Consider the following 22,214-nt stretch of genomic DNA (forward strand, 5'->3'; position numbering starts at 1 on the left):
AAGCAGTGTTTACCCCCATAATAGTGATGTCACCATTGTATCAGTGTGTACATCTTTCCTGTAAAGTCAGTAGTGTAGCATGCAGAGTCCACAGTTGAATAAGATTGTTAATGACACCCCTCATACTCCACTGAGAAGCATGCATTAGACCTCCCAGACAGCAAGGAGAAAATCTACAGCTGGAGTTTTCCATGTTCTACAACCAGCATGTGTGGTGTCTTCAGCAAAAGGGTCTTACCACACAATTCTGGCAATCAAGAGCAATGGTGTCTTAGTCACTGTTCTATAGCTGTGAAGGGACACCACGACCACAAGGCTTATAAAAGGAAGCCTGGCCAGACGTGGTGGCCCACGCCTGTAATCCCAGAAACTCAGGGGGCAGAGGCAGGAGGATCTCTGTGAGTTCAAGGCCAGCCTGGTCTACAGAGTGAGTCCAGCGCAGTGAAGGCTACACAGAGAAATCTTGTCTCAAAAACAACAAACAAGCAAAGAATTTATCATAGCTTTATCATCATAGCAGGGAATATGGCAGCGTGCAGGCAGACATGGTGCTGGAGAAGGAACTGAGATTTCTACATCAAGGTCTGCAGGCATCAGAAAGAGAGAGACACTGGGCCTGGCGTGGGCTTTTGAAACCTCAAAGCCCCACACTCCCAGTGATACACTTCCTCCAACAGGGCCACATACCTCATAACTCTTGTCTTTCTTTCTTTCTTTCTTTCTTTTTTTTTTTTTTTGAGACAGGGTTTCTCTGTGTAGCCCTGGCTGTCCTGGATTCTCTTTGTAGAGCAGGCTGGTCTCAAACTCACAGAGTTCTACCTGCCTCTACCTCCCTGAGTTCTGGGAATAAAAGAGTAGCCATCACCACCCAGCTCATAATCCTTCTCAGGTAGCGTCACTTCCTGATGACTAAACGTTAAAACATACAAGCCTTTGGGGGCCATATCCTTATTCAAACCACCACAAATCTCAATGGCCTATATTGAGAGTAGGGGGCTGCAGGGAACTCTCAGACCAACAGCTCGTAGGCATGTATTCCAGCTATGGTGCTGGACGTTCAAGAACCTGTGGTTTATGTACTCTCTATTTCTTGTTAGGGAAAGATCAACAGTGAACACAATTTTATTATTATTTTATTTATTTATTTTGGTTTTTCGAGACAGGGTTTCTCTGTGTAGCCTTGACTATCCTGGATTTGCTTTGTAGATCAGGCTGGCCTCGAACTCATATCGATCCACCTGCCTCTGTCTCCCCAGTGCTGGGATTAAAGGCGTGTGCCACCACACCTGGCTCCAATTTTATTATTTTTAAGAATGTGAAACACAATAAAAATTTATGGAAATTTCCTAGTTTCCAAACCAACATTTACATTTAACCAAAAGACATTTCCCCCCCCTGTTAATATTCCCTGGAAGGGGTAGTTACATATTTACATGCAGGGCATTGGAAAACAGTAGATGTGTATAAAAGTAATAAAGCTATGGTATTAAGACAGGAGCTGGAATTCTTCCCTCCCATGGAATACATTATCAAGTCTCTTAGAAAATAATATGCTGGGGGCTGGAGAGATGGCTCAAAGGTTAAGGGCACTGAACTGCTCCTGCAGAGGTCCTGAGTTCAATTCCCAGCAACTACATGGTGGCTTACAACCATCTATAATGTGACCTGATGCCCTCTTTTGGCCTGCAGGTGTACATGGTATAATACAGGTATAATAAATAAATAAATAAACAAACAAACAAATAAATAAATAAATAAGTGTTTTTTAAAAAAGAAAACAATATGGTGACATTGCTTAAAGTGCCATTTAAATCCTCCCTCATGTTCCTTTTAGTCGGATTGTGCCAGACTTCCTGTGTAAAAGGACATAGTCACTTCTATGACACAATCATTTTTCACTAAAAACAAAACATCAGACTGACGGGAAGAGAAACTGCTTCTACAATAGTGTGCCAGGCATTTGCTAACAAAAGCCAGTGGCACCATCGTGACAACTAGAAAACTGGATTCAAACTTTGACTTGCTCCAGCTGTGGCCTATTTGGACAAGAGGGGAAGAGTGCTGAGCACCTGGGGCTTTCATCTCTACTGGCTAGCTTTCACAGTGCTGGAAGGTTCTGTGCACACTACGAGGGAGAAACGCCATCGATAGTCTTACCTGGTTGTGAGCCCCACAAGCTACAACAGCGACTGGCCCGGCAAGATATGGCAATGGTGGTGCGTCGGTGGGCATGAATGTTATCGTGGTAAGCAACCACTTCTTGAATTGCGTTTAAAGTCTGCCCCACAAGATGGAACTCATGCTTGGTACTATTACCTGGACCAAAAGCCTGTGGCTGGCCAGGCCCAGACCCTCAGGAAGAATCTAGTACCACTACTCTGCTAAGTAATAATAAAATGCCCTGTCTATCTCTCTCTCTCTCTTTTTAATTAATTTATTTATTTTGCTCAAGCGGGCAATTTTTATTAAAAAACAAACAGAACAAAACAAAACCAAAAAGACCAAACCACCAAACGGAAGTTCACTGCGGGAGGGAGGTCCCTGGTTCCGGCCCCTCCGCCGGCCGACGGCTAAGTGTCCTGCTGCTGCACGAAGGGGTTGGGGATGGCCTCCATGCCGTCCTGCGGGCAGATGAGCACCACGGAGGTGCCTCGGCATAGCACAAGCCCCAGCTGCCGCGTGTCCTCATCAGCTTGTACTGGTCGTCCGGGTCTCGCATGTACTCGATGGTCCCGTCCAGCACCAGGTTGAGCAGTGGGTCAAAGCCTTTCAGGACGCCGCTGGCTTCCCGGCCACCCTGGAACTTCACTCGGTGGTCTTATCTATGTACTTAAGACAGGTCCAAGATGCTTTCTTTCTTCTTTTTCTCTTTGTCCTGCGCCATCTTGCCGCCGCGCGCCGCCTTAATTTATTTTTATATGTAAGAGTATTTTGCCCACAATTGCCAATGCACCACATGTTCGCATTGCTCAAGCAGGCCAGAAGAAGGCATCAGATCCTCTGTAATGGTTGTGCACTGCCATGGGGTTGCTGGGAATTGAACCTGGGTCGTCTGGAAGAGCAGGAAGTGCTCTTAACTGCTGAGCCAGTTCTCTTTTAGCCTGTTTTCATAAAAAAATAAAATAAATAAAAGATTATTTGCGTGGGTGTGTGTCCGTGCACACGTGTGCCTGCATGAGTTCATGGGCAGCATGTGCGTGTAGAGGCTGGAGGGCGTTGGATCCTGTGCATCTGGAGTCAGTTGTAAAAACCGCCTAATACGGATGCTGGGAACTGAACTCGGGCCTCTGGAAGAGCAGCAAGCATTCTTAACCACCGAGCCGTGTGTCCAAGTGCCCGCTTTGTATTTTATGTACTGCAAAGTTAGCTCAGTAGGTAAAGGCATTGCAACCAAGCCTGACAACCCGAGTTCAATCTCAGGGACTCATCCCATGGCGGGAAAGAACCAACTCCTGGAAGCTGTCTTCTGACCTCCACGCATGTGCCACGGCATACATGGACCCCATTCATACAAGCATAGAAAACAAATTAAATGTAACTTTTTTAATTTACAAAGTTAAAGGTATGTATAGATGTATTTTTTTTTCCATTTCTTCTGCTGAGTACTTTAGTTCTTTTAGTCTGAAATTTTCTGTCCCTTTGCCTCAGGAAATTTTGTTATTTCTCTCTTGCATTTTCTTTTTATTCCAATTATAATAGCCGTCTTTCTTGTAAAAGTCAAATTACTAAATGTATTTTTTTTCCAGCCTTTTCAAGTTTTGTTTTATTTATATTTTTGTTTTTCGAGACAGGGTTTCTCTGTGTGGCACTAGCTATCCTGGAACTCACTATGAAGACCAGGCTGGCCTTGAACTCACAGAGATCCACCTGCCTCTGCCTCCCTTAAAAATGTCCAACAGCACCGTGTGACTCAGATATAAAGATAAACAAAAATAAATAAAAACCGTCCTTGCTACCATTCCCTTGAGTGGGTATTCTTCAGCAGCCTGCCTCGATGTCCCCAGCCCTTTTCACTTGTCTTGACTTCTGGTCCTTATCATGTCTCTGGACTTCTGACAATATTTCCTTTGTCTTTTCATGTTACCTCTGGGAGCCCATGAGTTTTTTCTTTCAGCCCTTGTTTGTTTTTCTTTCTTCCGTTGTTTTTATTTTTATTTTTTGAGATAAGGGCTTTCTGCACAGCTGGCCTTGAATTTGGAGCATCCTTTAGCATCTGTCTCCTGAGTACTGAGATGGCAGATGTGCACCACTGTACCTGACCTGGTGTTTTTTTTTTTTTTTTTTTTTGGAACTAGTTTCCTACCCATGTGCTTGCCTGGAACACAGTGTTTAGTTGAGGATGGCCTTGGAATGCTGATCCTCCTTCATCCACCTCGCAAGTGTTGAAGCTGTAGGTGTGTGACACCTTTGCTGTGCTGGGGATCAAACTGGTGATCTCATTCATACTAATGTAGCACTCTATAAACTAAGCTACATCCCCAGCCCTGATTTTTTTTTTTTAAAGAAAAAAATTTTAAAGACTTCTAATTAGGCCTTGTAATAGAGGTCTGCAGTTCCTTCTACTTAACAGGCTGAGGCAGGAAGATTTTAAGTTCAAAGCTAGCCTGAGTGTGTGAAAGTCTCTCTCAGAGTAAACAGAAGGCTACAGTTTAGCTTAGGTAGGGTGCCTAGCAATTGCTGAGGTCCCAGCTTCCGTGGTTAGTACCATACACAGGTGCATACACTTTTGGGGAAAAAAAACCCCACATTAAATTTATTGCTCCTTCTATTTTTCAACTAAATGAGCCAGAAATATGCATATGGGGAGGTTGCCTATCCCCACCCATATTTGGTCCTAGGTTTAAGCTCAAGGTATCACAGATGCTGCTCAAGCGCTACTTGACCCCTGAGTACTGCCAATACTTTTAAAGGGGTCTGCTATGGGACATCTCAGCAATACACAAAGCAGACCAGCTTTAGTAGACCCCTTATATCCATCGACCACCTTCTGTAAGTCAACATTGGTGGTTTACTGCCCCTCAGTGCTGTAAAATTTTATAACGGAATTAAGTAAATAACCTCTCATAGTGGGCTTATTGGACTTATTGTCATTTGGACTTACTGTTTTTAAGGTATGACTGATTAAATCATAGAAACCAGTTGGGTTTTTTGTTTTATTTGTTTGTTTGTTTTGGAGACAGGGTTTCATTTTATAGCCCTGCTGGCCTTCACTTTGCTATGTCAATCAGGATAGTTTCAAACCCTCAGAGATTCTTCGGCTTTCTCTTCTCAGGTGCTGGGATTTCCGGCATGGGCCACCACACCAGGCCTATAACATGATCTTTTTCTTGTGAACCGCAAACACAGCCGTTACATAATCTGCTTTATGTTGTTATAAGCAAAGCCCTGAAGCTGGTTTCGTTATAAAGAAATTAGGTTTATTTAACTCTTTTCTCCTCTCCTCCTCCTCTTTTTTGTCAGTGTTGGAGTTTGAACATAGGGTGTGTTTATGCTAAATGCTCTGCCATTGACCTACATCTCCAGACTTGGGCTCTGTTTGTTCTTTTTCTATTTGTCTTTGTTTCTTTCTTTCTTAAAGATTTATTTATTTTATGTATGAGTGCTTTATCTTCATGTACACCTGCAGACCAGAAGAGAGCATCAGATCACATTATAGGTGGTTGTAAGCCACCATGTAGTTGCTGGGAATTGAACTCAGAACTTCTGGAAGAACAGTCAGTGCTCTTAACCTCTGAGCCATCTCTCCAGCCCTTTGTTCTTTTTCTTTAAAACATTTTTAAAGTTAATTCCAAAAATAAATAAATAAATAAATAAATAAATAAAGTTAATTCCTTGAGAATTCCATACATGCATACAATAATGATCATATTCACCCCAATTCTTTCCCCTAACTCTTCCCAGATCCTACCACCCGTCCCCCCAACAGCTCCGTGTTTACTTGCCTGTTCTTTTCTGCTTTTAAACTAACTCACCAAGTCCAATTTGCGCTGCCCTTATACTCCTGGGTATGGGACCATTCACTGGAGTGTGGTCACTCTACTGCGGACACACCCTTAAAGGAAATGGACTCTCCCTCTTCCAGAAGTCACCAGTTGTTAACAGCCCATCATCCTTAGCTGGGAGTGGGGCCATGAAAGCCTCTCTCAGTGTTGGAATGTTGACTGGATTCAACGACAGGGTTTGAGTGCGTGAGTGCAGTGGTTCTGTCGTGCCCAGAGGACACTTCTACTGCGGTCTTCCCTGACCTCTGTCTCTTACATTTTTTTCTTCCCCATCTTCCTTGAAGGTCCCTGAGTTTTGGGAGAAGGGAATGTGAAATAAAGGTCTCATTGTGGCTGTGTGCTCTACAAACATGTAGTCTCTGTGTTTTGCCCAGTTGTTTCTGTACACTGATGCACAAAGAAACTTCTCTGATGAGGACTCAAGTTGTGCTACTCAGCAGGTACAGAGATACCAATCTAGAAGGCTGTTTGACAGTATGCCCATCCAGCACAGTAGTTCTTGACCTGCAGGTCATGACCCCTTTTGGGAGAGGTGTCAAACAACCCTTTCACGGAGGTCACATAGCCAATATCCTGCATATCAAATATTTACAATTCATAAAAGTAACAAAATTACAATTATGAATTAGTAATGAAAATAATTTTATGGTTGGAAGTCACCAAAACATGAGGAACTTTATTAAAGGGTTATAACATTAGAAAAGTTGAAAACCACTGATCTAGCAGAATAAGTGGTAGGCTCACCTCAGGGCAAGGCTTCATTTCTTAAAACGTACTACTATCTCAATACCGCTATCCTAGGAACATGGTCCTTTGAGAGCCACACTCAGGTCACACCCACACCATGCTGGTAGCTGATGATTAAGAACATGGGCTGGGCCAGGCGTGGTGGCGCACGCCTTTAATCCCAGCACTCGGGAGGCAGAGGCAGGCGGATCGCTGTGAGTTCGAGGCCAGCCTGGTCTACAAAGTGAGCCCAGGACAGCGAAGGGTACACAGAGAAACCCTGTCTGGAAAAACAAACAAACAAACAAACAAAAAACAAAACAAAAAAAAGAACATGGGCTGGGAATCTGGCTTGAGATTGCCTACCATGTGTGATGCCCTGGGTTCCAGTCTCCACAATACGGCACAGTGAGTAAAGGCAACGTGGCACGTGTGCATGCGTACACATGCATAAAAGACAAATAAGTGTAATATAAAAAAATATAAGAAGCTCAGCTCTATAACTACAAATAACAGCTACCAATCTGGGGGCTTTGGGGGCACTTTTCAAGCCAGATACTGAGTGGGCTATCTCCATTTGCAAGAGGGTTCACTAGGAGTGAACTTAGGTTCCTGGTTTTGCAGCAAGTACCTTTATCTGCTGAGCTGTCTAGCTGGCCGCTTTAAATTTAAAAATTTTTTTATTTATGATGTCCCCAGACCTGCTTTGTAGCCCAGGCTGGCCTGGAACACAGCATATATCCCATATTGCCCTGAAATGTACAGCCATTCTCCTGCGTGGTGGTCCGAATAAGAATGACCCCCCATAGGCTCGTGTGTCTGAATATTAGGTCCCTTGTTGGTAGAACTGTTTGGGAAGGATTAGGAGGCGTGGCCGTAAACTCTCAGCCCCGGTGTCATGCCCACCCGCCAGTTTCCGTGCTCCCTTCAATGATGGTTATGATTTACCTTCTGAAACCGTAAGCCCCTCCCCCCCAAATTCTATAAATTACCTTGGTCTGAGTGTTTTGACACCACAATAGAAAAGTAACTAACCCTAGTCCCAGCTGTTGGGATTAAGGGAGTAGGAACCAGGCCCAACTGGGCTGCCTGCCTGTCTTGCTGTTTCATGTCCTGTTTCTAGCAGCTTCCATGTCTGTGTTTATTTATCTTGGTTAGCTAGTCGTGTTTACTGCTCTGAGAACGAGCCCCTCCCTTCCTCGAGACTTTTCCTCCTGTGTGCAATCACCTCTTGAGGGATTTCACCTGGGAGGAGGATTCCTGTCTTGCTGCCTATAAGAAGGCTCTTTGGAACTCTGCGACAAGAATAATAAACCACTGCCGCGGCTGCTGCTTTCTTAGCACAAAGGACCCGCTGTGTTATTGTGTGTGTGTGCATGAGTTAAATCTGCAGTCCCTCGCCCTCGACTCAGTACTACGGTGGAGCGGGCGCCACAAGTGGAGGTCCCACCGAGCTCAGGGAAACTGACAGATCGCCCAGGGAAGCTGGCCAGCGCCTCAAGGAGGTAGGAAATGGGCGTATTGGAAATAGGTGCCACAGGTTTGTCCACAGTTTTGGTGGGCTAGTGATTAAGGCACCGGGAAAATAGGTGCCGTAGGTTCTTCCACGGTTTTGGTGGACTAGTGATTAAGGCGCCGGGAAAATGGGTGCCGCGGGTTTGTCCACGGTTTTGGTGGATCAAGTATTGAGACTGGTAGAGGAACAAGGCACCAGGATTAAGGATGAGAGTGTTAAAGATTTTATGAAAACAATAGAATTGAGTAGTCCTTGGTTTATGGTATCGGGAGAGCTAAATAGCCAAGATTGGGATCAGGTGAAGTCTGATCTCCAGAGGACTTTACGAAATGAAGGGTCCAACAGTGTTCCTATCGCTACCTTTTCGTTATGGCGTCTTGTTAGAGATGCGCTTAGGAGCGAGGATGAGAAAATAAGAGAGCAGCTAGGAAGTTTGGAACTTGCCCTAAATGAAGTGCAGAAGGAGCAATCTGTAAAATCTTTGGCCCCGTCTGAGATTGCCTCTGATAGATCTTCTTCTAATTCTGAGGAGGAAGAGGCAACTTTAACCTCTGAGATACAGGCTCTAATGAAGAAGTTGAGGGAGTGTAAGATTGAGGGAAAAGAAACTAGAGGAGAGCAACCCCTAGCGTATAACCCAGATTACCAAAGTCAATTATCTTTAGCAAAGCCTTCTGCTCCCTCTCGGGGAGTAGTCTTTGCAGTAGTCGAAGTGCCTCACCCAACTAACCCAGGGCAAACACAGAGACAGCATGAAGCCCTCCAGTTTAAAGACATAAGACAGCTTAAGGAGGCAGTTATGGCCTATGGTCCACATGCCCCTTTTACGCTTGCCATTTTTGAATCCTTCACAGGACAATTCTTAACACCTAGTGATTGGCAACAAATGCGTAGAGCAGTCCTCAGTGGGGGTGATTATTTGCTTTGGCGCAGTGATGATCAAGAACAGTGTATTCAGACCGCCGCACGTAATGCAGCAGTTAGGGTTCCACAGAGAAACGTGGATATGCCAGCAGGTATGGGTTTGTGTACTGAACTTAGTGCCCAGATACAATATGACCCAGCTGTGTATGCGCAGATTGCAACTTGCGCCACGAGGGCTTGGAAGTCCTTGCCTAAAAGGGGGCAGGAGAACAGATGTTTAAAGTGGTCCAGGGACCCTCGGGGCCCTTCCAGGAATTTGTTGATCGCCTTATGCAATTGGCAGGGAGGATTTTTGGAGATGTGGAAGGAGCCATGCCTACTATTAAACAATTGGCCTTTGAAAATGCTAATAAGTATTGTCAGGAAGCCCTTCGGCCTTATAAATACAAAAGTGTGAATGACTATCTGAAAATTTGCCGAAGTATAGATACTACTCACATAATGGGACAAGTAGTAGCTTCTGCTGTTCAGGGACGGTCACCTTCTGGGGGAGTCCGGCCGAAAACATGTTTTAGATGTGGCCAGACAGGACACCTTAAGAGAGAATGTACTCGAAGGGAGACTGGACAAGCTCGAGATAGAGTTGATCATACTAAGCCAGGTTTGTGTCCTTGTTGCCAACGAGGGTATCATTGGAGGAATGAGTGCCTCTCTAGGACAAGTAGGCACGGGAGGCTACAGCAGGGAAACGGGGCCGGGGTCAGCTCCGGGGCCCCGTCAAGACAGGTGTGCGGAGCATTGCAGACACCTACCCTTCAAATGATTCAACCTGTGCGTTCTATCCCCCAAAGAAACCCATTTGTAACCGAGACCTCACCTGGGGGACAGCAGACAGTGCAGGATTGGACCTCTGTACCTCCACCAGAGTCACATTAACACCTCAGATGGCCCCCAAGCCATTGGGACAGGAGTAATTGGTTCGTTACCTGATGGCTCATTGGGACTGTTGCTGGGTCGAAGTAGTGCCCTTATGAGAGGTCTCAAAGTTATTCCTGGAGTCATTGATGCTGATACAAGGGGAGAAATAAAAATTATGGTGGAAACTACTAAGGGTGTTCTGGTGATTCCCCAAGGAGCCCGTATAGCTCAAATAATCCTAGTACCTCAATTCCGAGCAACGCAACCCATTTTAAAGGAAAAAAGAGATGGGGGAGGCTTCGGCTCTACTGGGCCAGTGGCTTACTGGAGTGCAACCCTTAATGACTGCCCTATGCTTACACTGAAAATTGATAGCAGAGACTTTAAAGGCCTACTGGACATGGGAGTGGACACCTCGGTCCTTTTGCTCTCTTATAAGCCTATGGCCTGGCTGCTGCAACAAACAAATTCCCAATTGCAAGGAGTGGGAACAGCCAACACTCCTTTTCGCAGTACTAAGATGTTGACTTGGAAGGATGAGGAGGGACATCAGGGAATATTTCAGCCATATGTCCTCCCTCATATTCCTATTAATTTATGGGGAAGGGATATACTGGAAGGATTGGGGGCTGTATTGACCACACAGCCAGTACAAAGAATGTTAAATCAACAAGGATATTGACCAGGACAAGGTTTAGGCAAAAACCTACAGGGCAATAACCGTCCTGTCTCAGACCAAGAGATAACTCTCCGCCACCCTTCTGATAAACAGGGGCTAGGGTATTTTCCATAGGGGCCATTGTTGAACAGCCTCCAAGTCCCGCTATTCCTATTAACTGGAAAAATGATACCCCAATTTGGGTTGAACAATGGACCCTGTCTAAAGAGAAGTTGGAGGCTGCCAATATGCTTGTACAAGAACAGCTCGCTCTAGGTCATATTATACATTCTACATTCTCTTGGAACACACCTATTTTTGTTATCAAAAAGAAATCAGGAAAATGGAGAGTGTTACAGGACCTTAGAGCTGTCAATGCTACAATGGTAGTTACGGGGGCCACTCAGCCTGGCCTCCATGTTCCAGTAGCCATTCCTAAGTATTGGCATATGATTGTAATTGACTTGAAAGATTGTTTCTTTACTATTCCCCTACATCCCAATGATTCACAACGGTTTGCCTTTAGTGTTCCCTCCGTTATTTTGCGAAAACCTTATAAAAGATATCAATGGGTAGTATTACCTCAGGGTATGGCTAATAGTCCCACCATTTGTCAGAATTATGTGGCATCTGCCCTAGAGCCTGTCAGGACGCATTTCCCTGCTGTATATATTATTCATTATATGGATGATATTTTGCTGGCTGCACAGACAGAGGAGGAGGTGTTATCTGCTTTAGCTGACTTACAGGAGATGCTGAAACAGGCTAATTTACAGATCTCACCTGAGAAAATTCAAAAGCAGTTCCCTTATGAATATTTAGGTCAGCAGTTGTTTCAGAGCGGTGTTAAACCAAATCAAAAGTAAATCAAAAGATTACTTTGAGATTGGATTCCCTTTCCATTCTCAATGATTTTCAGAAGCTTCGGGGAGATATTAATTGGATTCGTCCCAGCTTAGGAATTACTTCTGGCCAATTAAAACTGCTGTTTGATATTTTGCAAGGAGATCCGGATCCTACTTCTGCCTGACATTTAACACTGGAGGGTTGTACTTGCATAGAACTTCTGCAAAAGGCCCTATGTCAGGTCCATGTTAATTATATAGATTATAACCAACCGTTATTGATATTGATATTCTGCACAGCCCATGGTCCTGCTGGAGTTTTTTGGCAGACCGGGCCTATCTTGTGGGTACACTCACAGGCGTCACCTGCTAGAGTAGTAATTCCTTGTCCTTAAGCTGTAATAACGCTATTATTTCAGGCCCAGAAATCCAGCCTGCATTTTTTTGGAAAAGAGCCTGATATAGTAATCTCTCTTTTTTCTTTGGCCCAAGTAACATGGCTTCAAAATAATAACGATGATTGGGCAATTTTTATGTCTTCTACCCTTAGCAAATTTGACAATCATTATCCTCCAAATAAGTTAGTTGACTTTTTTTTTTAAATGCACCCTGTTGTTTTTCCTAAAAGTATACAGAAGCAGCCTATTCCTCATGCTAGGGTGGTCTTTACTGATGGAACGTCTAAAGGTATTGCAGCAGTCTTTTCCCGGGAGGTAATCAAACGAATTATGGTAGCCACCCTTTGTGCTCAGGTGGCAGAATTGCAGGCTGTTCTTTTGGCTCTACAATTATTTCCTAATACATCTATAAACATTTATTCTGATAGTAAATATGGAACTCAAATTCTCCCTCCCCTGGAAACATCTGCCTTTGTAGCTCCTATTTCTTCGGTACATGACTTTCTCTTACAGATTCAGGGGTTAATTTGGCTGAGACAACATCCTCTTTTTATTGGACACTTAAGAGCACACACATTGCTGCTTGGACCCTTGAGTGAGGGAAACAGGATGGTGGATGCCCTTACTCAAGAGCCCATAGCTCTGACAGTAATCACTGGGTTGGATAAAGCTCAGCAACTACACCATAAATTCCACCTCAATGCCAGGTCCTTACGTTATCATACTGGTGTTACCAAAGATCAAGCCACCCAAATAGTTAAAAACTGTCCATCTTGCACAGAGTTCCTTCCAATTCTGCAAACTGGGGTCAACCCTAAAGGGCTCCTGCCGAATCATATTTGGCAAATGGATGTAACTTTTCCCAGCTTTGGTAAATTACAATATGTTCGTGTGTCTATAGACACATACTCAGGTTTACTTTTTGCTTCAGCCCACTCAGGGGAAAAGATACAAAACGTTAAGGCACATCTGCTCTTGGCTTTGGCCTGTATGGGCACTCCCAAGCAAATAAAAACTGATTATGGCCCTGCATATATTAGTGCTGGCCTTGCCAAGTTTCTAGATGACTACGAGATCATTCATAAAACCAGGATTCCATATGATCCCCAGGGACAAGCATTGGTAGAACGTGCACAACGCACCATTAAGGCTTCTCTTGCTAAAATAAAGAAGGGGGAGTATGGAGGAAACTCCTCCCCGCATTGTCAATTAGCTTATATTTTGTATGTTCTCATTTTTTTTTAACTGTGGACGATTCAGGCTTGTCTGCTGTGGATAGACATTGGAGACCTCCCAAGTCCCATAAAGGACTGGTTAAATGGAAAGATCTTTCCACCGGACCCCATACTGGTGTGGGCCCGAGGGTCTGCTTGTGTCTTTCCACAGGACAATGAAGTACCAATCTGGGTTCCTGGGTGTTATGTGCGTCCTGTTGTTCCACAACAGTCAGCCCAGCCTACAGGAGACCGTTTGGGCTCTGGTGAAGAGCCCCCGCCCCCCCATCCTGATGCCAGTAGGTCTGAGCAGACCAGTATGGCCATATTTGACTAATTGCAGCCTGGGCACAGCTGCTATGCCTGAGGATCTGGAAATCCTCAGGCGGCCACTAACATCTTTGAAACATGATTTCATAATTTATTTTCTATGTTTTCCTTGTGTGAGCCAGGTAATTCTTTGTTTCTTTTTTTTTTTTTTTTTTTTTTTTTTTTTTTTTTTTTTTGGTTTTTCAAGACAGGGTTTCTCTGTGTAGCCTTGGCTGCCCTGGACTCGCTTTGTAGACCAGGCTGGCCTCGAACTCACAGCGATCCGCCTGCCTCTGCCTCCCGAGTGTTGGGATTAAAGGCGTGCGCCACCATGCCCGGCTCAAGGTAATTATTTCTTAAAGCATGCTTGTCATAGACACGCATGCACGTGAACATACACACACACAAAGCAGATTTTATATCTTATTCCAGATAGATTATGTATCTGTTCTCTTACCCAAACTGAAAAGCTCGTAGTTAACTCTATCAGTACTCTAGCACTACCCTAGTGTGAGGTTCAGTTTTTGAGGTAAAATTATTTCTATTCCTTAATCTTTAACCTTGCCTATGATCTAAAGAAATGCATTCTAAGCAGGGGATGCTGGCGCACTTGAGATGCAAAGGCAGGCAGATCTCAGTGAGTTCAAGGCCAGCGTGGTGTGAATCTAGGACAGCAAGGACTCTGTTACACAGAGAAACTCAAAAAGGGGGGTGGGGGGGAAGGAGAAAGAAAAAGAAAAAGAAAAAAGAAAGAAAATTAAGAAAGAAAGAAAAGCATTCTAGGCTCCTTGCATAATATTTTGGTATTTGTAATATCAGTTCTGTGTCAATCTACAAATTGGTTCTGCAAACCTGGTGTTATTAGCTTAAAGAAAATAACAGGAGCGGGTGGGGCTGTTGGTGGGTGCAGGCCTTTTATCACAGCACTCTGGAGGTAGAGGCAAGCAGATCTCTGCGAGTTCCAGGACAGCCTGTCCTACAGAGTGAGTTCCAGGACAGCCAGGGCTACACAGAGAGACGCTGTCTCAGAAATTAAATAACTGGGGGACTGAGGATACAGCTCGGTTGCTTATTATGTATGCATGAGGCTTTTGGCTCCTTCCTCACCCCATATCCCCAACACTGAAACAACAACAACAAACAAAACCACGGTTAAAAAAAAAGTAACAGGCAACTGTGGCATGTTTTGGCGCACATGCCTATAATCTCAGTACCCAGAAAGCTGAGGCAGGAGGACTAGAGCTTGTGGGATACATAGTGTCAAGTCAGCTGAAACTACATAGCAAGATCCTGTCATAAACCAAATCAAACTGGACTTTGCATACTCATAAATGTATAGGGGGGATAATGAAGAAAATTATTGCAAACAAAGCATGTTGCTCGTTACTATTTAACAGAGGCCACGATCCATTTCTTTTCCGAAAAAGAAAATCTCACCTTCTGCTCAAACTCTCATTTTGAGTCTTAAAAAAAACAAAAAACAAAAAACCAACAAACCAGTCTATCCTGTGAGAGCACTTTGCTCTTCAGCTCCATCTCCTGTAGAATGCTGCCTGTATTCATTCTGGGCTCCGCCCGGGCGTAGCGGCCACCAGTGGCAAAGAAAACACCAGCAAAGTGGTTCAAGTATTTATACTCCATCAAGTATTGTAGTTAACAATTGGAGTGGCTCGGCCAAAAAAAAAAAAAAAAAAAAGCAAGGCATCTTTTAGTAGACACATTTAGTGGGAACCATTTATATTGATTTCATTGATATGCTCAACTGAATCGGGACAAAAAGTATATGGCACTCCATTTCGCTAACAATAGCATATTTAGAATAATTTTGCCATGACCGAGGCCCCGGATCAAGCAGCCTACAGCAGCCAGTCCACACTGGACATTGCAAACACTGCCGAGCCCCTGCTGCAGGTGCCTGTTTGCGACGTCACAGAGCCCCTAGCAGAACGTGCGGCGGCGGTTTGCAGGCTCCCGGGCCGAGGACGCCCTCCAGCCTTTGACAAACTGCACTGCAGGTTGCGGGCCGCGTGCCTGGGCTTCCAGTGGAGAACACTGCAGCCCCGTGCGCCCACCTTCCGCGGGTCACCGCGTCACTGCGCCCTCCAGATTTCCGCCGGCAGCCCCGCCGCGCTGGCTTTCCTCGCACCTGGGCGGGGGCCACAAGCGCAAGGAGCCCTGCCGGGGGCGGGGCCTGATCTGGGGGGCGGGGCCCGGGCGTCATGGGCGTGTCCTGGATAGCTGGGTGTGGCGTGGCTTTCGGGGGCGGGGCCATCCGGGAGGCGCAGGGCCTTCGGGCCGCGCCCAGCCGGGCGGGAGGCAGCGGCGGCGGTGCGCGCCAGCGGCGCGGGGATTGGCTGCGGCGGCCGGAGACGTCAGGCTCCCGCGGCCCCAGCGGCCGCCCGGCGCGGCGCGGCGCAGTCGGCTCTAGTGGTCTCGTAACGGAGAGTTGTTCCCGGCCGTGCCGTCCTCCGCCGCCGTCTCTGGGCTGCGCCGCCGCCGTCGCCAGGACGCGCCGCCGAGCCTCTCATCGCCTCTAGCCCCGCGGCCTCCGTTCACCTCACCTTCCGCACGCCCACCATGACGAAGACCGAGAAGAAGTCCTTCCACCAGAGCCTTGCCGAGTGGAAGCTGTTCATCTACAACCCGACCAGCGGAGAGTTTCTGGGGCGCACCTCCAAGAGCTGGGGTGAGCGCGCGGCGGGGCGGGCGGCGCGGTGGACAGCCCCATTCATTGCCGGCGGCCTGGCGGCCCGGTTCCGAGGCTGAACGGCCGCTTCCCCGGCCGGAGCGGGGCCGCACGTGCTGCCGGTTCCCGCCGCGAGCGGCGCCGGAAGCGGGACCCGCCGGCCGGGCCGGGCCTCCTTTGTGGGGCGCGCGCCCTGGAGGCCCGGGCCTCGCCGACTGGGGAAGCCGGACCTGCCCCTCGCTTGCCTAGGGAGAGGAAATTTCCACTGCCCGCTATCTTGTGACTCGGCGGCGCTGCCACCCGGACGCCCCGGGAGAGTGCGGGCCAGCGCCGGCTGTGTGTGGGTTGTAGGGACCTGTGACGGGGAGTTAATCACTGGGGCACATTGTCGGCGAAAATGCACTTGAATTCCAGCCGAGAAAGGCCGGCTCGGAGAGGGCTTCCTCGTCCTCGGAGATCACAGCGCTTTTCTGCCTTGCAGATTTTGCTTTGGGGGAAGACTGTCCTATCTGTCCCCCGCCTCCCCGGTGCCTTCGTAACATCTGAGTGATGGTTGACTGGTAGCAGCTTTTTCTCTGCGCGAAGTCATTGTTTTAAAAAGAAATAGTGAGTCCGTCTTCTGGGTTTTGTGCCTGTTTTAAGGTGCCTTTTTGTTGTTGAGAAAATTTTAGTGAAGGTGGACAAATGTATTCACTTACTGACTTTATTCTTAAACAACTTTACCTTTTTGAAGTCCTTCTTCAGAGTATTTTGTTAGTGGATCTGGACAGATTTATTTTTAAAAATTTGGACAAGAATAGATTTCTAGAGCTGAGAACCGTTGGGGGCATGGCATTTTTAAGGGAAGCATGAGCACTGTAGAAGAACTGTGGCTCAGAAAATAACTTGCTCACTAAAAGCGAGCTCCTCCAGGGTGGAAGGCGACTTGACTTGAGGAAAATAGGACCCAGACGTTGTGACTTTGCCTGTGTGAAATTACATACTCCGCGGGGCCAAGAGTCCAGTCTCCTTTAATCCCAGTCCAGTGGTTGTATTATCTTACAGATGCCTTGCCTAACTACTCAGTAATCATGTACAATTTTTATTTAAATTGCTGTCTTTTTCTTGGGAGCTCAGTAAGTGATGAAGAAATAAATCTTCCACCCAGAGTTAAAGGGTTTCCAGAGTGCACTTTTCAACTGAGGAGATTTTGGGATGGTGGAGAGAGATTCGTTTTGTTTTGTTTTGTTTTGTGGGCCACTTTTCGTCTTTCTCTCTGCCTTCTCGTTTCTAGCACTTAAGATCCTCATTAGGGCTTCTTCTGCAGGATCTCACTGTAGCCCAGACTAGCCTCAAATAACATTTGTTAGTCCTCTTGTCTCAGCCACTTACATGAGGGACCATTGTGGCAACTCAGTCAGTATTGTTTTAGGGTGCAGATTTCCTTGGTGATATGCATTTAAATAGATAACAGAGTATCTCAGAATTGTGCAGAGGGTTGTAGTGGAACATAAAGTCTGGTTCATTGTTGAAAGAGTTAGGTAAGACCTCTTATGGCATGACTGGCTGGGCCATATGGGTGAAAGAAGGGTGAACTCCATTGTCAGCCTTCAAGGCTGGATCTCCAGGCATGTTGGGTCTGCTGTGGTGAAGGGCACCTACACTAAAACTCAACGTCCGTGTGGACATCTGTATGCCTGTGGTGCTCTCTGCTCTGTACAAGCCAGGCACCCGGTTCATGGTAACATTCCGGTATGTCTTTCTGCAACTTGTATGATGTTCAATCCTTTCTTTAAGCTAAAAGAGATCATAACAGTATAATCTTTTAAGTAGGCCGTAAACCCCAGCCCATGTTAAGTAAGGATCCGTGTCTCAATTTTTATTAATAATTTACTTGATTAGCGTCCCACCGTATAAGGACCCTGTTTTCCCATTCATTATTATATGTCCTGGTCCTTCATCCCCTCCTCCCTTGTATGCACCGTTCTCAAATGTTTTCCTTGGGGTCTGTTTGTACTGGTAGGATTTCTAGACTGCTCATACAAACCTCTTGGAGTTTGAAAGCATGTTGTCATGGTGCCTTCATGGGTTTGTCAGTGTATTCCCATCAGAAAAGGTATAAAGGTGTTTTACCTTCAGCACTGACGCTATTCTTAACTTTGTGATTGCTTTTTCGTAGCCCCTCCCCCCCGAAACCAAACCAAACCAAACCCTCTTTATATGGGCAAATATTTATTTCTAGTTGTGTCTGCACTCCTCCATCATAAATTTAATGTGTGTAGTAGAAAAAGGTACTTTTTTTTTTTTTTTAACTTTGTAAAGTTGCTCGGTCTGTTTTGTCTAAAGGCCTCCCAATATTTTATGAAGATGTCCACATCTGGTTTTTTGATACTTAGGTCTGCAGTAGGTTCCATTGCGCTCTGAGGTGTTTCCCTTTCAGTACACTAGATACTTTAAAAATGTTGTATTTAAAACATAGTGTTGCTGTAAACATTTTAGGAAATGAAAATTCTGCATGTTGCATCACATTACCATATTGAAAACAGCTGAGCCGGGCGTGGTGGTGCACACCTTTAATCCCAGCGCTCAGGAGGCAGAGGCAGGCGGATCGCTGTGAGTTCGAGGCCAGCCTGGTCTACAGAGTGAGTCCAGGATGGCCAAGGCTACACAGAGAGACCTTGTCTCGAAAACCCTCTCCCCCAAAACCCAAAAAACCAGAAACAGCTGTCTGGAGCACTTGAGTAGCGCTGCCCTGTGTGTTTATTTGTTAACACTGGACCCTAGGTTACAGCGGTGCTAGAATAAACCTACATGTGCCCTGCTTGGTTTCTCTAACAGCCCTAAAGAGCAGATGCAGAGGGAGACTGAAGCAAACGTAGAGTTAGCCTCTCAGGCTGAACAGTAAGTATGTACAGTTAGAGCCAATGGAGTAAGGTTTGGATATCATCAGGTGTTAAGGGAGGCAGTGAGCCGGGTGTTGCAGCTAACTTGTTTGGTTGTTTTGCCTCCAGCTGGCCTCACACTCAAGCTCTCCCACCTCTACTGAGGTGTAGGCATTTGTTACCACATCTGGCTTGCAATTAACAGATCATGATGGAATATAATAGCAGAAAAAGATATATATCTAAGGAAGAGTAGCTTCCTTTGCTACATCAGGTAGCAAATACCATGACATAAATATGTTTCCAGCAGAAATTGTATACAAAACAGGTGAGAAAAGTTACTGGGTACATTAGTGAGAGAACAGAATGCTATGACTTATGACTCAAGATTCTGATTTCTAAGCATAGTCACATAAATTCTAGTCCGTAACTAGTAGCTGGCAGCATCTTTCTCACGTGTCTTCCTTCGCTGTAGGCCCATGCAGTGCCATTGGGCAGTCACTTGCTTTCATTCAGGGCCATGCCTCAGCAAACGCTCTGCTCAGGAGAATTGGTTCCATCTCACGCTAGTTGTCCGGTTGAGGAGAACGCGAGTGTGTTTATTGTCCCAGTGTTGTGTGGCTTTGTAATGTTGTAGTCTTTGTCCAGTAAGTAGGAATACAAATATGAGCACTTTTGAAAACGAACAAGACGTACCTTACCTTGTGTGCAGGTTCTAAGTGTAGGGCAGGGGGCAGCCCCCAGAGCAGGCCATGTCACCCAGCAAGAGTAAGACAGCACTCCTTAACTGTCCAGCAGTGTACATGGAGTGGACGGAGGGAAGGAGGTCATAAGAACCATTGTAATAATTGAGCGTATGTGTTTTAATATTGTTAAAGAACCTCACTTTTTTTTTTCCCTTTCCCTTCTTCCCCAAGTCTTCCATTACTTGGTAATGGAATTGTAGAGGCAGGAGGATTACTACAAGTTCCAGGAGAGCCTAGTTCACATACTGAATTCAAGGACAATCAGGGCGACATGTCTCAGAAAAACAAAGCAAAGGCCTACCTACAGTAACAATTTTGCTATGGCTTATCATTATAGTTGATGAAGGACTAGTTATTTAAACACTGATTTTATTTTTAAAAAGCATTTACTTTAAGTTTACCTTTTTTAAAAATTTAGATTATGTGTATTTTGCCTGCATGCATGCCTGTGCATCCTGTGGGTGGTTGGTACCCTATATGTAAATTAAAATCTAAAGCCTATAATATCTAAATATATATAGCTGATTTTCTGTGTTTAAAGAGAATGACTTTTAGTTTGTCATCTCAAAGCATATATATATGGTATTCTCATCTATTACCTTTTTTTTTAAGAGAGAGAGAGAGAGAGAGAGAGAGAGTGTGTGTGTGTGTGTGTGTGTGTGTGTGTGTGTGTGTGTGTGATGTTTTAACAGTGCACATGTATCAAACACAAAACAACTTGTTAAAGTCTGTTCTCTTCTACCATTGTGCTTCCCAGGGATCAAACTCAGGTCAAGTTTGGTAGCAGGTGCTTTTTTCACTAAGTCATCTCACTGGCCTCTCACCCTACTTTTTAAACACAGTTTTACTATAAAGACTTGAACTTGTGGCAATTCTGCTACCTTAGCTTCCAAAGTGCTAGGATTATGTCCGGCTTTTTGAAAATCACCTATGTAGTTGGCTTGTTGTAGTCATCTCTGGCTCATCTCTCTTCAGTCAGCTCTTTAGTGTTCCTGGTTGTTCTCTCCAACCCCTTCACTACATCCTTGCTTGCTACTTAGCTGTTAGGTTTGATAGAGTAGTCTCCGCGGAGGTAAAATAAGCCCTTTGCCAGAAGTTAACCTCCCAGATCAGGTTAACTTGTGTTTCTCCTAGCACCTCTAGAACTCCTTGTGTGGGTCATCACCTACCTCCCCAAGGGCCTTGTATTTGCTAAGCAAGCACTCTACCAACACCCATAATGTCTTCACTGGCCTTTGGCCCTGTTACATGTCATTGTTGCTATTAACTAGCACTATACTATACTGTTTGCTGGCTCCCCTCCTGTCCCCCCACTTCCAGTGCTGGGGATCCAGCCTAGGGCTTTGAACAATCTCCCATGAAACTGTACTCCTAGCCCTGCTGTAAATTACTTGTGGTTTTTGTTTGTTTGTTTGTTTGTTTTTGTTTTTGTTTTTGTTTTTTAAAGAGATAGGGTTTCTCTGTGTAGCTTTGGCTGTCCTGGACTCACTTTGTAGACCAGGCTGGCCTCGAACCCACATTGATCCATCTGCCTCTGCCTCCCGAGTGTTGGGATTAAAAGCATGTGCCACCATGCCCAGCTGTTTTTGTTTTGTTTTTAATTTTTTTAGATTTATTTATTTATTTATTTTGTATACAGTCTTGTATCTGCATGTACACCTGCAGGCCAGAAGAGGGCATCAGATCACATTATAGATGGTTGTGAGCCACCATGTGGTTTCTGGGAATTGAACTCAGGACCTTTGCAAGAGCAGTCAGTGCTCTTAACCTCTGAGCCATCTCTCCAGCCCTGTTTTTTTGTTTGTTTGTTTGTTTTGTTTTGTTTTGTTTTTAACACTTGTTACCTGAGTGGGTGTGGGTGGTGGGTGCATGCCTGTGCACACATTCAGCATCGTGCACCACTGTGGATCCGTGGAGGTCAGAGAACAACTTGTGAGTCATTTCTTTCCTTCCACCATGCGGTTTCTGGGGATTGGACTAAGTTTGTCAAGCTTGGTGGCAGGCATCGTTCCCTCTGAGATACTTTGTTGACCCTCTATAAAGATTTATTAGAGACGGGGAGAATATGTGTATGTGTGTGCACGCCTGTGGGTGCAGAGGCTGAAAGCTGGATCCCCTGGAGCTAGAGTTACAGATGGTGGGCAACCTAGTATCCTCAATGTTGAATGTTTTGCTACCCCACAGTAAAATTGTGCTGCCAATATTTGGACATTTTTCTCTCTTATTTCTACAGTACTGATGGGTTTTCATAGAACTTCTGTGTTAAAAAACAAAAACCTTAGAGCTGAGGTTATAGCTCAGTGGCTGAGCCCTAAGAGCCCTCGCTATCACTAGGGTAAGGGGACCCTGAGGAGATGATTTCACTTGTTTTTGAGGCAAGATCTTATGTAGATTAGCTCAAGCTATTCTCAAACCTTTCTCTGCCTTTACCTCCCAAATGCTAGGACTGTAGACACAAGTCTCCACTTCTG

At 45.5% G+C, this 22,214-nt stretch overlaps 1 protein-coding gene and 1 pseudogene across 2 annotated transcripts in view; one reads left to right on the plus strand and one right to left on the minus strand.

Annotated features, from left to right (window-relative positions):
• Positions 1–2,296: 2,296 nt before the first annotated feature.
• On the minus strand, positions 2,297–3,120 carry LOC311580964 (U6 snRNA-associated Sm-like protein LSm7; annotated as a pseudogene). The gene has a single exon. The product of its transcript is annotated as a U6 snRNA-associated Sm-like protein LSm7 (transcript).
• Positions 3,121–15,734: 12,614 nt separating this feature from the next.
• ATP1B3 (ATPase Na+/K+ transporting subunit beta 3) overlaps positions 15,735–22,214 on the plus strand; it is a 37,848-nt gene continuing 31,368 nt past the window's right edge. Inside the window, exon 1 of the mRNA XM_084751777.1 lies at positions 15,735–16,136. Within this exon, the coding sequence (XP_084607903.1) occupies positions 16,028–16,136 (109 nt within the window). The 5' untranslated portion in view covers positions 15,735–16,027. The remainder of the gene's footprint in view (positions 16,137–22,214) is intronic.

Source organism: Acomys minous (assembly GCF_964271855.1).
Source record: "Acomys minous genome assembly, chromosome: 13".
NCBI classification, from domain to species: Eukaryota; Metazoa; Chordata; class Mammalia; order Rodentia; family Muridae; genus Acomys; species Acomys minous.